Source organism: Phaseolus vulgaris, chromosome 8 (assembly GCF_051622355.1).
Source record: "Phaseolus vulgaris cultivar YP4 chromosome 8, ASM5162235v1, whole genome shotgun sequence".
Lineage (NCBI taxonomy): Eukaryota > Viridiplantae > Streptophyta > Magnoliopsida > Fabales > Fabaceae > Phaseolus > Phaseolus vulgaris.
The window spans coordinates 46631752-46647263 of record NC_143505.1 but is presented as its reverse complement, the minus strand read 5'-3'; the positions used below and the strand labels follow the sequence as shown (position 1 = coordinate 46647263).

The following is a 15512-nucleotide window of genomic DNA, read 5'->3' as shown; positions in this document are numbered from 1 at the left end:
AGCACCAACTAGTTTCTTTGTCTTTAATTTCAATAGATTAGGGTGTATATAGCATAATATGGGGTGTACTTAGCATAAATTGGGATCACTTTGGGGGTTTAAATAGAAGAAAGATAGAGTAGGGTGTGCTTGGTAATTTGGGCTTTTGTCAAGCCCAACTTTCATGACATGTCCACCTAGGTTTATGGTTTCTTTGGCCTACCTTCTAGAAGGTTTCTCACAAATGACTCATTTACCCCTCTCACTATTGCTCCCCAAGTCACTCTCTCCTACATAAAGGGTGTCTTGCATCATGTAATTTACACATTGAATTTTGAATAAAAGAAACTCTGACAGAGTGTAGAGTGAGTCTTGAGGGCTCTCTTTTTGTGGGTCTTATCTTGGGTGTTTGTGCACTTCAAGTGGCGACTCTTCACCACTCATCTTGGAGTCTCCCACCACTCCAAGTGGCGTGACCACAAGCATCATCCATAAGCTTCCTCTATCTCTTCATCTCTTCCTTCCTTGCACCATTTCCATTCCTCTTATATTCTTGTGTTCTTCTTTTCCTTTTTGATTTTTCCATCTTGTTGCTTTCCATTATATGCTTTAATTTTGCACTTCTTCATCATCATCACCATATAATTGTGTTTTCTCTTTGACCTCTAGAAGTGAACCTTCACACTTACTTAACCACTTGGTTAAGTTCGTGTCCAGTGGGAATCTTCTATAGTTTTCTCACCATAATTATTAATCCAAAAATCATAAACAAAAGTGAAACCCATAAAAAGGTACAATCCTAAAATCAAATCACATCATGTCTCCATAGGCTAATGGAGTTGGTAGCATCATGTATGTAATGGTCTATAGCATACCAGATAGGCACTTATGAGTATTAATTGCTAAAATAAGTATAAAATAATCCCTAATTTATGAATTTATACCTTTTTACATATTTTATGATTTTAATTTGAATAGGAAGAATTTATTCCCAAATTTGGTGTTAATTTCAGGATTCTAGGGGAGAATGGAGATGATTGGGCAGAAGGAAAATATACAAAGCTAAAAAGAGAAAGTTGGAATGCATCAACACTCATCAAAGCTACCCAAATTTGCAAAAAGCCAAGATGCCACCAGTGGATCTCTCTAAAACGAGTAGAATCTCGTTTAAGTGAGATAGAGTCAGTAACGTTGAGCCTTTTTACGTTTTATTTGCCCAAGCGAGCCCATTAGCGTCTAAGCGAAAAGTCACTTAAGCCCAAGCAAATTAGGTTAAATAGGTACTGTAGTTTGTTGGTCAATTTTTCAATCAAGGAAAAGGGAAGTTGAAATTGGAAGCTCTTCCATGATTAGGAGTGAAGGTGGAGAATTGTGATGATTGACTGTAAATCATGTACAAGAGCATAGTGAAACAGTTAGATAGTCTAATGTGAATGAGAAGTTAAATTATCTAATACATATTTATTATAATTGTCTTAACAATTTTTATTTTGAATAGTCTTATGTTAGTCCTTTTACATAGGATTTATATATAGAGTAAATCCTATAGAGCTCTCGTGATAAGTGTAAAGACATTCTTATGTGGAGAATTTTTTTTGGAATACTTTTGTTATCAATAGAGTATTTTTTTTCAAATTTATTATTATTTCCTTGCATTATTATTGAGAACTCATCACTTAAAATTCAAATTTATAAACACAGATCAAGCGAAATTATTTTTTATGATGGCTTTTGAGGGTCATGGTAATAAGTTTTGATTTTAAATTGACCATTAAATTGAATCAAACTTAAATATAAAAAACTAAATTATTATTATTTTCAAACTGAATCTAACAAATAGATAAAATAACGATATAATTTTACTTTAATTAAGGGACACAATAGAATCGATAGTAGTGATTGAAGAAAAACCCAATTTACTGTAACTCGTTTTATTTGCACATAGCCATGAACAAATAATCCTCCATTTCTTTTTCTACAAATTATGAAAACAAAAATCCAAATAAGCCTGTGTGATTTTGAATTAGGAAGATGTCACTTTTAATAGATGAAAAAAATTATATTTTTTTATATTTTAAAGTTACCCAACTTGAATGTTAGAGAATTTTTCTATTCGATGCTAGAATAATACCTACCAAAACTTATTTCTATAAAAATTGTAAGAAAATTGTGTCTTTTTTCTATAGCTTATTCAAAGAAAGTAGAGGTTTAGGAAATAATATTTACTTAATTAAAGTTGACACGCAACTATACCTAAGTTGAAACAAATGCATGCATGACACCGCAGTGAAGGCGTGATTGACGAGACAAGAGACATTAATTCTTAGGAGTTAAAGTCGCATGTCAACTTTACCTAACTATCTCAACGAACTTGTGTCATCACTCCTCCAATTCACCAAATGCACTTTAAAATATATCATATTTTTTTCAATAAATCCCTTTTTAAAAAATAATCTTCAAGTGAACTTGTTGTAACATTATTTTCAAAATAAACTTGTTTAGTAATTTCGCGGAGTTGAATACTGTTCTTCTTTTGAATTTTTTTATCTCCTTTTTATTAATTTTTAGAAAAAAAAATGAAAAATCTCACTAGACTTTGTTTGATGAATGAGAGTGAAAAAGGAAAGAAAAATGGGAAAAGAGAGTGGAGAATTAGGATGTTTAGATGTATGAAAAGTAAGTAAATTTGAATAATAATTTGTATATGATATAATTCATGTGATTAAAATGTAAAATAGTTAATTGTATAATTAATCATTTATCAAAATATTCATGTTTTGAAATTGTTAAATATTTAAATTAAAATAAAGATGAATATTTTATATAAAAATTTAAACATTTATTTATATATGTGTTTGTGTTTGAAATTTATAATTAAAAATAATTATTATTCTTTTTCAAGAGTCAATATTACGATCGTAAAGCATATAAATAAAGAGTACATTTTAATATTTAATTTAAAAAAGTTTTTTAATAATGTAGACAAAAGTAATTTGTATATTATTTTATAATTAAAATTTTATATTTTAACATTGAAATACAAAATACATGAAACAAAAATTAATTTAAGAAATTATTTTAAACATTTCATATTTTAACATTATTCAATTCAGGAACATAACTTCTTTAATGAAATAGAAATAATTTCTATAATAAGTGATAAATCAAACAAATCATTTTAACATTTAAATTAAAAATGTGGTTTTATTGTTGAAAAAAAAATTGTATTCTTTTAATAGTGTTTGAAATTATAATCGATTATGATAACAATTTTAACCAATTTTTCAAGGGTCTATAATTGGTTATGAACTAAATAAGCATTGTTTGACCAAGCACGCATTGTTGGAATAAACGAATTCATCACCACCATAGGTCATCATCAAGGATGCAGTTGCTTGCTTTCATATTCACATACTTCTAACTCACTTGTTTTTAAACAATTATCTCTTTAGACATACTCGATGTGTCATGACATGATCGATTATGTCTTAATTACAAGTTTTTAAAAATTCTTCCATTTTTTTTGTACGCTCATTTTTTTGAAACTTATATCTTACAAATATCTTCTTCCTCAATTTTCAAGTGAATACTATATAGAGGGGTAGATGAGTAACAACTCAAAGACAACTCTCTTTCTTCTTGTTTCTTCACAAGATTGAGAGATGTCCCTCCCTCTCTCCCTTCTCTTTATTTTCCATATTTTTCGTGCAAAAACATAGTTCCAAACATGAAGAATGTCACACCTTTCATCACCTTCATTTCTTCATCTATAGTAATCTATGGATTCAGATAGTGTAAAATTCAATTATTTTGGGACTAAATTCCAAGTAAATTTTCTACGTTCAACGATATTATTCATTAGCAAAATTTGATTTATGAAATATCAATTTTTGAATGACTTTTTTATTATTCATACTTGAAAATTCAACTCCTTAAAATTTAAATTTTATTAGATTTTTTTTACATTAGTGACATTATTTTCAAGTTCTAATAATTGAATTCTCAAGAACAATAAACAATTTTATTATTATAAACAATTATAGGACAAGTTTTATTTACAATTTTTTTAAATAAGTTTATATTGTAAAAAATATGTTAAACTAATTTAGTGTACTTTTCTTTCGTACGCAACCTAATTTACGAAAATTACAAAATAAATTGATCACTAATTTGTGGTGATATATTTGTATTTAGCTATCAAAACCAAATTCGGTCGCTAAATTAGTGCAAATTAACGATCAAAACCAAATTCGGTCTCTAGTTTGTAATGATATATTTATATTTAGCGATCAATTTTATTTCGGTCACTAAATCAGTGTAATTTAACGATGAAAATCTAATTCGATCATTGATTTGTAGGGATTTAGTGATTGAAATTAAATCGGTCGCTAATTTTGTAGTGATATTATTTAGTAACCAATATGATTTCGATCGCTAAATCAGTGTAAATTAAGGATAAAAACCAAATTTAATCGTTGATTTATAAGGATTTAACGACTAAAATTAATTCAGTCGCTAATTTGTAGTGATAAATTTTATTTAACAACCAAAATCAAATTAATTGTTAAATGATTTCGGTCGCTAAATTGATACAAATTAGCAATCGTCTAATTTGTACTGATTTAGTGACCAAAATCAAATTGATTGTTTATTGAGTCACAATTTGCGACCAATTAATTTTGATCGCTAAAAGCGATCACTAAATAATTCTTTTCTTGTACTGAATAAAAAAACAAACAAACAAAATAACTTGTGAAAAATAAATACATAAATAAAAGCTTTTAATTAGACATAATGGTGTAAAGAATTTAGAAATATTTACAACACACTTTTTTTATCATATATTTATATACAATTTATTTAACATTATAACTTTTTATAGATTTCATTTACTCTTTAAAAAAAATAAGGAAATATAGAAGAAGAAAAATGAAGGAAATATAGAAGAGAAAAAGTAGGTAGGTTTGAGAAAAAGGAAAAAAAAAAAACATATGAGAAGTAGAATAAAAATACTTGATTAAAACAATAAAAACGTAAAGGTTAACTTTTGAAATTATCCAATTTAAAAAACATTATTATCCTTATTATTTATTCAATTTTTTTATCAATATTATTATTTTTCATTTGCCTACTTTTATCATTCTTATTTCACCACAGTTAAGTGGCAAGGCAAGAAAGAAGGTCACAATAGTTTTGGTATTGTTGATTTTTGTTTCCTTTCCTTCTTAGATTGAAGAAGCAATTCTAACATGTGTAACTCATTATTTTTAAAAGGTCATGCAAATATTTAAACTTATTGACGAGTTAAGAGTTACAAAAACTTCTAAATAATAAGTTAATTTTAAAAACGATTTTGCATTAAAAAGGATTAATTCACTATTTTTTTATAACAACCTTTGTTTGGTTTTGATGAGATATGTGAAAATAGATGCAAATTGAAATTTTGATGGAAATGTATTTAATTTAAAACAAAGATAGATTAGAGAGCGAAGGCAGAGAAATTTGGGGCTAGAGGATTAAGTCCGAGTTGAAAGATGAATTAAATTCTAAATTAGATGAATTTTAATTTAATTATACTAAAACATGATAAATTATATAATGGTAAAAAAAATCGATCTATCTACAACTGGGTTGAACTTGTGTTAAATTTGATTTATTTACTAATTCACCTCAAATTTAAAAAAAAAATCTATCTAAATACATTGATAATACTTAATTTTTTAATTCATTATATACTGTATATTATACGAAAACTTAGAAAACTTAACTTCCATAGATAAAAATCATATTAAAACTTATGAAACTTAAAGCATGAGAGAATTAAAGAGTGAGTTGGCATAATATTTTTAGTTCTTTAATTTAATATGTATTATATTAAATATTTTAGGTTTAATTATTAAATTTATTTTTTATGTATTATATTTGTTTAACATATAGAAAATTTAAAATAACTTTTTTATTGTAAAAATAATGGTTTTATTTTTTAAGTGAACCAATTCGTTTAACTAAATAATATATGATAGATCATATTGAATTAATGTATTTTAATTAAATCTTAAGGGTTTATTTGCCAGAAATATTTGATAAGTTAGCTAGTTAATAATAGATAAACTTTTTTAACGTTATTAAGTTTTTTGGTATTAATACTCGTAGTGGTAATTTTTTTCGTCATTTTCCTTAAATATAGGAGTTTCCTTCACCAGGCTGGTTGGGTTAAAATTAACATTGATGGGTTGCTAAGGTATCCTGGTTTTGCTACTTGTGAAGGTATTTTTCGTAGGAGTATGAGGAGTTTATTAGTGTTTTCTCTGCATTTATTGAAGTTCAAACTGCTATGGTTGTTGAGTTTTATGGAGTTATACATGCTATGGAGGAAGCTCAAAAGATGAGAATTATTAATGTCTGACTTGAATGTGATTCTGCCTTGGTTTGTGCTGCGTTTACTACTAGAAGTAATGTTTCGTAGATGCTTCGTAATTGATGAAATACCTGTCTTAATTACTGTGGGAAAATCAGGTTTAGGGTTACTCATATTTTTCGTGAAGAGGATGTTTGTGTTGATAAGTTGACTAATTTAAGATTTATTCATAAAGAATAATTTCATTGCTATAATAGGCTTCCATCTAGTCTGTTCTTAGAATTTTTATGAATAGGTATAATATAGTCGACTTTTGTATCGTTTTTGTTAACATATGAGTTTTGATCTAGTCCCCTCATATTTTGTATTTTTTTTCTTTTTTCTTTTTTAATAATAATATTTTTTTCATGTGATGCTAGATGATTGTTGTTACTTAAAGTGTCAGTTTAGTTGAGATGTCAAAAAGTTGTATAGTGATGCCTCACATGAAAACTTTTATATAGAAAAAAAAATAGATTAACTTTTAACTTATTAGTTTTGAGTTAATAAGTAACTTATTGGATTAAAGTATTTGGTTAACTAATTTATTGGATTAAAGTGTTTAATAAAACTAGTTAGTAAACTATTTGGTAAATGTAAAAAATTATATAAGTTTTATTATACAAATAAAATTTATTTGTTAAACAAAAAGCATATTATTATATGATTACAATTTTATATTTTTAATAATTAAATTTTTTAAAGGTTCTATTTTTTTATTTAAATAAGTCATTTCATTTAAACGAGTTTATATAATAAGTACTAATCAAATCTATTTTTTATTTATTTTTCATAAATTTAATTTAATTTAATTTTATTATGTAATACAATATCTTTTATTCGTGTTTTGTATAAAAAAAATAATCTTAAACTGCATTGGTTATAAAAAGAATTGTAGATGAAGAGTAAATTACATGATTACTAAAAAACTAAGTGAGAATTACCTTGTAGGCTTAAACTATGCATATTATGGTAAATTTGGTGAAACTACAAGAGGAGATTAAAAAAGATAGAATTAATAGACAACTTTAATGAGAGAGGAGTGAAAAAAAAAAGATTTTAAAAATGATAACTATTTCTTCTGAAGTTCTAACATTTTCATAAAATATTATTTAAACTATTGTTTATTTATAAAGTATTACCATTTTGCTGCATTCAAATTTCAAATAGTTGATTAATGTTATTCTCATTTGTTTGTTACTAATGAATTCTCATAAATACCAACAAGAGTGCATTCGAAGTTGTAGTACTCAGACATACAGAGACACAGAAGACCAATATGAAGACTCGTGGTTCTACCAGGATCCCTGCAAAATGGGTTCCAATTTTCTCTGTATTTTCCTTCATTCTTGGAATGTTCATAACAACCAGGTAACTATATATTGATCTCCTTAACTTCTCTCTTTCACAATTTTTTTACGATTCTTCTCTGCTGTTTACTTCCTTTGTTTTATTTTGTTGTACGGAAACTAAAGTTCGAAACTTGGGTCTGTGTGTTTTGAATGTGCAATTTTTTATAGCGCATGTTAATGACTGAACTGAACAACAACAACGTTATTAACTTTGCAGGATGAGGGAGCCACTTCAGTCTAATGGGGTGCTTCTGTCAAATCATCGACGCGAGCAAGAACTGCAGGTGGTGTCAGGGGATTGTGCCACTAAAAAGGCATGTTTTTTTTTTTTTTTCTTCACTTCCAGTGATTTCTTCAGTTCCATCTGCACATGTTTTTCTTAATTATGTTCTATGTTTTTTAAATTTGTGGGGGTGTTTTGAATGTGCCACACGCAACGTGTGCAGGATAAGGATGTAATGAGTGAAGTGTACAAAACCCATGAGGCCATTCAGTGAGTATTAAGAGAAACATGTTTTTAGTTTTTGTTAGATTTGTTTCCATTTGCAAGTTGCAATTGAAGTGTTCGTTGAATGATTGGTGTTTGCTTTTTTTTTTTAGGGGTGTCCGATCTCTAGACAAGCAAGTTTCCATACGTCAGATGGAGCAAGCAATAGCAAGGAGTACCAGAGAATCTGAGATCTCGGATGGTTCAAGTAAAACCTTGGCCTCAAGATCCTCCACTGAAGGCTCTCCAAAGAAGAAGGTGTTTCTAGTGATTGGCATAAACACTGCTTTCAGTAGCAGGAAGCGGCGTGATTCGGTTAGAGAGACCTGGATGCCTCAAGGTATCTTATGTTTTAAATGGAAATTGTTTTAATCTAATCTAAATGGTGATGCACTAATTTCTGACAAGTTGTGGTTTTGGTTTCTCCTTTTGATCAGGGGAACAGCTTCTTCAATTGGAACAAGAGAAGGGAATTGTCATCAGATTCATGATTGGTCACAGGTTATTTCTTGTAAGATTCTGATTGGCTAGTAAGGTGAAATTATCATCAAAATAAAGTATGGTGTGAGTCAAGGGGAGAGTTACAGTAATGTCTAAAGTAACTAAGGTCAGCAAATGAATTAATGGCTTTATCCATAATTCCATAAAATGTGAAGTCATTTGAAGTTTCCTTTGTTCAGTGAAACACATTTATTTACTGTTTGTTGATTTGATAGCACTGAAGGATTTTTCCTGTTTTATGTAACAAAGTTATCTCCATTACACCCTTATCTGGCGCTAGATCGTGAAATGAGCCACAAAATTTGTCACGTAGAACTTCATTTTTAACCCTTACCTTGTAGAAGAGCTACCGTTGACAATTACAAATTGTAGCAGAATCTTCTGTAATCCTTTACTTTATCATCAAGCTCACGTTGAGATGAGATGTCTACTTGTATCCCATTATTGTAAATGATCAAGCTCATCGAAGATTCTTGACGTCATATCTCTTTGAAGATAACCTTTCCTTTGAAGTTTGATTGCATATTGTCTTTGCGTATGTTCATTTTCATTACTATTAACATTCAGTAATGTTAGGGATCGTGATATCAAAATCTTGTGTTAATTGGAAATCATTTCGCAAAAGTAAGCTAGAATTGAGAATCTCTGTAGCACTATAGTTTTCATGAAATTTCTCCTCGGTGTTGATCTCGTTGCCAGAGTATATGGAATATTTGTGTGTATATAATGGGTTCAGAGTGTAATGGTGTAATTCTTTGCATTATTACAATGATCCGCACGCTAAGTAACTGAATCTGGGTTTCCATTTTTGCCCCTTGTCATCTTAATATCTTGATTCTGAGCACATCCTTCCTCAATTTTATACTTAGAATACAATGTCAAGAGTTTTCCTTGGAAATCTTAGAAGTTAGAAAAATCTTCACAATACAAGGCAAGTTGTGATATGGTTTGTCTTATGAGGTTTTAGTTGTTAATATTGTGGAGAGACAAATATCTTTTTGTTTAATCCAAGACAACTCTTTAAAAGACAGAAGAGTTTTCAATTTTATTGGAGCCGCATCGACTAGATATAAGGAGTTATTTATAGCATACTTTGGCAAGAAAAATAGAAAATACACACACGAGAGTAAATTCCGAAGTTACCATAGAAATGTTCTTATTATTTCTCTGATTGAAATTAGATACATGTTTAAAAGGGACGCACAGTTACTCTTAATGGAACTGACATGAATGATATTGTCATGGTTATCGCAGTGCAACTTCAAACAGCATTCTTGATCGAGCTATTGATTCAGAAGAAGCCCAGCACAAAGATTTCCTTCGCCTGGTAACTCGTATCGTTGGAACTGTTTCTGTGAGATAAATCCTGACAATCTATCAGGATTATGATATTGTTTATTCATTTTGTAGGAACATGTTGAAGGGTATCATGAATTGTCTGCAAAGACAAAAGTTTTCTTTTCTACTGCAGTTGCAAAATGGGATGCTGATTTCTATGTCAAAGTGGATGATGATGTCCATGTCAATTTAGGTATATGCTGTCTCAATACTCTTGAAATTTTTCTTGTGTTTCCAAGCAAGTTGTACTAACAACTGCTGCCATGTAGGTGTACTTGCTACAACCCTTACTCATCATCGTTCAAAACCCAGGGTCTACATCGGATGTATGAAATCTGGACCTGTTCTTTCACGAAAGTAATTCCACTGGACTTATATTTTAGAATGAGGCCATTTCCTTTCAATTCTCCTTATTGTGGCTTTCTGTTATCTGATCTTGTTTTCTTTTTTTAGGGATGTGAAGTATCATGAACCTGAGTTTTGGAAGTTTGGAGAAGAGGGTAACAAATACTTCCGACATGCAACTGGACAGATATATGCAATCTCTAAGGATCTAGCCACCTACATTTCCATTAACCAGTATGGATACGGTTTTTCATGCAACACCAAGCTAGGGGTTAATCTTGACTATACAACATGGACAAGCAGTGATAGATTTAACAAAAAATGACTATTTATGCATGGTTGTGTTTAAGATTAACTTTTTTCACCTTTGACACTCTCACTAGATTCACCATATACTTCAAACATTTTCCAATGTGAGTTAACATCTATTCTAGACTTTATAAAAAATAAAATATTGAGTTAGTTAAAAGAGTTTTCTATTCTAGTTCATGGATCAGTCCAAGTTTAAAGGATGATCCTAATTGTGCTTGCAGGCCAATATTGCACAAATATGCCAATGAAGATGTGTCACTTGGAGCATGGTTCATAGGTCTAGAAGTTGAGCACATAGATGACCGCAGCATGTGCTGTGGAACTCCTCCAGGTATGGCATACTAAAATTCTTAGAACTATGACACCTTGGTGTCTTTCCATGACATTCCTAACCAAAGGTTTGTGTAGACTGTGAGTGGAAGGCAGAAGCAGGTAACATATGTGCTGCATCCTTTGACTGGAGCTGTAGTGGAATCTGCAAGTCAGTGGAGAAGATCAAATATGTGCACTCAAAGTGTGGTGAAGGGGATGGAGCTGTTTGGAGTGCTTTAGTTTAGGTTTGGCATACATACCTCTCATTCTTGTTTTTGGGTGAGGGAAGATATATGTAAGATGATTAGTACTACTATAGTATACTTGGAATTATGTAACATGGGCCTCTTTTGTTCCTTTGACCCTTTGCACAATGCTTCTAGAGATAGTTGTGCAAGGGCAGTTTTCAATAGAGCATACCAAAGAGAAATAAAATTAAATGAATTATGAAATCACTTTCTTTTTCTTGACTAATATGAAAACACAAATTTCAGAATAAGTTAGTATTTAGATTGCTTCAACTATTTAAAAAATTTAAATAATAAGCTTCTATTTTTTCAATTATAGTTGACTCTTTATATTTATAAGTCAATTTGTAATTTGGTTTCTTTAGCTCAGTTTTATTAAAGTAGATGGAATATTTTTTTAGAGAAATATCACTAATACACTAATTTATTCGTAATTGAGTTTCTTAAAGACAGTCCATTTAAAGAAGATGAAATATTTTTTTATATGATATTAGAAATACACTCTTTTGAGCACATTTTTCTTTATTCTTCAATAGTTTCCTTTCACTTTTACATTTTTTTAGTAATTGTACCATCTTGGGTTTTTAATTATTATTTGAAAGTTACCTATTTAAATAAGAATGTCATTGTTTCTTATGAAATTTAAATTTAAAATGTGAATTTAATACATTCTTAAAATTAAAGTTTAGAAATAACTTTTAAACACCTCTGTGAAAATTTTACAAAGTATATTAAATATTCCCTCTTTAATTAATTTTTCTGAAATTCAAAATTAAATTTCTAGAAATAATTTTCATATTACGTTGGAGTGGTGTTGGTCTATTCGGAGAAACATTAGGCAAGTTGGGCCTGAGGAAGCCTGCCTTTTGTCCCCTAGAACCAAGCCAATTTTAAATTAAAATAACTTCCAATACATTTAAAAAAAAGGAAGGAGTAAAATAATGTTGGTTTTAACTCTTCTAAAAATATATTAGCATTTCAAAAGAATTAGTTTTGATTCTTATTAGATATTTTGGGTTCACCAAAAGAAAGGCCTACAAATTAAATTAAGTGATATCAATTAGTAGTGAGAAAAAAACTATCTACATTACATCTACATACATAATCAATTATAAATATGTAGCAATATAGTTACTTTTTTTTTTTCATAAACATAGACTCACTCATGCATATCTCATATCCCACTAACATTGTAACATCTCTTTAGAAGATGAGTTTGGAAATACATAAAACTCAATGGTAAATAATCTTAAAATATAAATTTAAAGTATAATTCAATTTTACAAAATTAATAATCTAAAGTGAAATTTTTATTTAATTTTATATTATAATTTTATCATTAAATATAGAAATTTTCGTAACTCTTTTTTTCATGTTTTAACTCAAGAAAACTTAATATGGATTTGTTAGATTATACCCACCACATGAAGAAAATAACCTAGCCTTCTTTGACATATATGGGTGGGTAATGGATGTAACTACTACCTTGTCTCCTATGACTCTTATCTATCATAGTTTTATTCTCTTAATAATGCAAAGTTACGTATGAAGCATCTCTATTGGAATTTCTGATGAAATTTGAATAATTTTTTCTTTTTATTGTCAAAATGAGGTTTTTTAAAAAAAATTACAATTTGATACAGTTTTTTTTTAATCAGTTTAAGTATCATCTTAATACAATTTTCGAGTTTTAAAAAAAAATCATATTTAAATAATAAAAGAAAAAAAAGTTATCCACACTTATAAAAAAAAACCCTCACTGTTCACTAGTGACTACCCAACCACATATATTAACTAATAATGATAATTTATTTTCACTATGGAATGAATGAAGAAGTAGTGGCTGGGCATACTTAAGAAGCTGCACGTAAGCTTTAGGTTATGGTCACAAGCTGCCAAAGAGATATATCTTTAGCATGCATTGGATGAATCAAAGTACGTGTGGCCTAGCAAATCATATGAACCTCCTTCACACAAAAGCATGTCCTCTAGTTTGAGGACAATCTTTCCAAATAGGACCTTCACTATCACTAGTCCCATCCTTGTTTTACTTCACTAATAACGTGCTTTTCTATTAATAAATGTTAATAATATTTTCTTTTTCACTTTCCATTTCCCTCCATCATGTTCCCTTTTCTCTTCTAAACTTTTTTTTTCTTTCACTCCTTTTCTCTCACCTTTTATGTCTCTTTTTTCTTTATGTTTTGAGTGTTTTTTTTTAAAATTATTCTAGTATACCTTTCTAATTTATAAATTAGTGCAAATAATTTTAAAAACATTAATTATAACTTATTGAATTGAAATTAGGGTTTTTAAAACTAATATATTAATTTAATTATGTAATAAATTGATGTATTGATTAGACATATTGTTCTTGAAGGTTGTAGAAACTATATATGATAAGAATATGATATTTGTTTATTTTTTTCATGTGTGAAAACTCGTTGGATCAATTGTGACTTCTTTTTTTTTCGATAAAAAGAAATTATGATTGAGATTAGTATATGATTTAATGGATTAAAAAAAATATGTGACAAGAAAAAAAAAACATAATTATTGATAAAAAAAATAAATGTTATTTTTGTGATAAATCAGTTCTTTAATTTTATAAACAAAATATATAAATTATTTTTATTTTATGTACTAATACTCTATTTTTACCATATGGCATAAAGCATGAAAAATGCTACTTTTATCTTTTGTAGTAAGAACTCTAAAATTCTGTTATGATATCGCCTAAAAAACGTGTGGATATTTATTATGATAGCAATGCATGTCTTTTTCGTTTTACACAACTTAACGAATTTTATAAGAGTATTTATGTCTTAATCTATTTTATGGATTTAGACTTAAGAAATTGAACTCGGTATACTTTTAGAATATAACAAATTAACACATGTTAAGAAATTCATATTAATTCATGTACCATATTCAACCAACTAAGATATATTTTTATAAGTTTAGAGTTTAAAAACAAATGAAGAATGAATATATAGTTTAAAAAGGTTATTGATAGAAAAAAAAAGTGATTCTTTCTTTAGTTATTTAAAATTGAAATCTTTAAAATTTATTTAATTGATTTCATTCCAAAATTACAAGAAAACTACTAATTATTCTTTTTATATTTGACTTCGTCTCTTAAAGATAATTAAGATTAAGTTTATCAGATTGTATTGTTTTATCATATTATAATATATACATTTTTTTTAAAAATCTTAATCAAGTTTTACTTTTGTTTTCTTATGGATAAAGATATATATATAAATTTTTGAGGTTTGGATTGTTAAATTGTGGAAGTTGAAATTTTATATGAAAGAAATCATATTCAACTCAAAATCTTAAAAGTAATAATTTTGTCTTCTTATATTGTTCATCTTGTCTATTTCTATTCAATGTAAGACTTTTACTCACATAAAGACTTTTACTCACATTGGAATCCAATAATAAATAAAATGGGCTTATATAGTTCTTTAACATTATAGTTATAATTGTTTAAGTGAATTGTTATTATCAAAATTGAATGTTTTGTTATCGAGAGAATTGATTGTTTGAAGCCAATTGAATTGAGACAAAAATATTTTTATTTTTATTAAGGTGGGATGGTTAGAAGTAAAGAAAAACATGTGTTGGCTTAATTAGAAATCAAACTTAGTTTATATGATCAAGTATGTCATTCAAGTAATAATATGACCCTTGATTGAGGCTCAAGTAGTGACGTAATAACAAAATACTATTGCTTAAGTGTCCATATCTCATCATTCAAGCCATAATTTATTATTTGAGAGAGGAAGCAACCAAGACAATTTTTTATCCTCTAAAAATTGAGTCACTCAAGAATGAATGATCACTCAAGGGGGAGATAATTTGTAGTAAATTACGAGTTGCTCAAATAATGGAACATGTCACTTAACTAATGATTTCACGTTGAAAAAGGAAGATATTTTGTTGACTCTCTCTTTATTGAAGGAATACCATTCAAGTGATATCCCTCTATGTAAAGAACAAGGTTTTAAGTGTTTTAAATGCTTACTTTAAGAGAAATATGGTTGTGTAGTATTTTTATATCTTAATGGTAAGTTGTGAATATAATGTTTAAGTTGGATTGTGATATATGGTTTATAGATTTATGTTTATTATTTAAGTTAACATACCCTTTTGTATTTTGGTTTGTAATGACTATAACAATCATACTTGTGAAAATAGTCCAAAAACACACAAAGGGAGGGTTGAATTGTTTCATT

At 28.3% G+C, this 15512-nt stretch overlaps 1 protein-coding gene across 1 annotated transcript; it reads left to right on the top strand.

Annotated features, from left to right (window-relative positions):
• The first annotated feature begins 7592 nt into the window (after positions 1 to 7592).
• On the top strand, positions 7593 to 11475 carry LOC137826557 (beta-1,3-galactosyltransferase 7). Its single transcript, XM_068632558.2, has 11 exons — positions 7593 to 7747; positions 7946 to 8042; positions 8175 to 8221; positions 8329 to 8555; positions 8653 to 8716; positions 9971 to 10043; positions 10127 to 10247; positions 10324 to 10411; positions 10508 to 10633; positions 10933 to 11042; positions 11120 to 11475. The coding sequence occupies exons 1-11, from the start codon at positions 7656 to 7658 to the stop codon at positions 11266 to 11268; spliced, it is 1194 nt and encodes a 397-aa protein (XP_068488659.1). The 5' UTR covers positions 7593 to 7655; the 3' UTR covers positions 11269 to 11475.
• The last annotated feature ends 4037 nt before the right edge of the window (positions 11476 to 15512 follow it).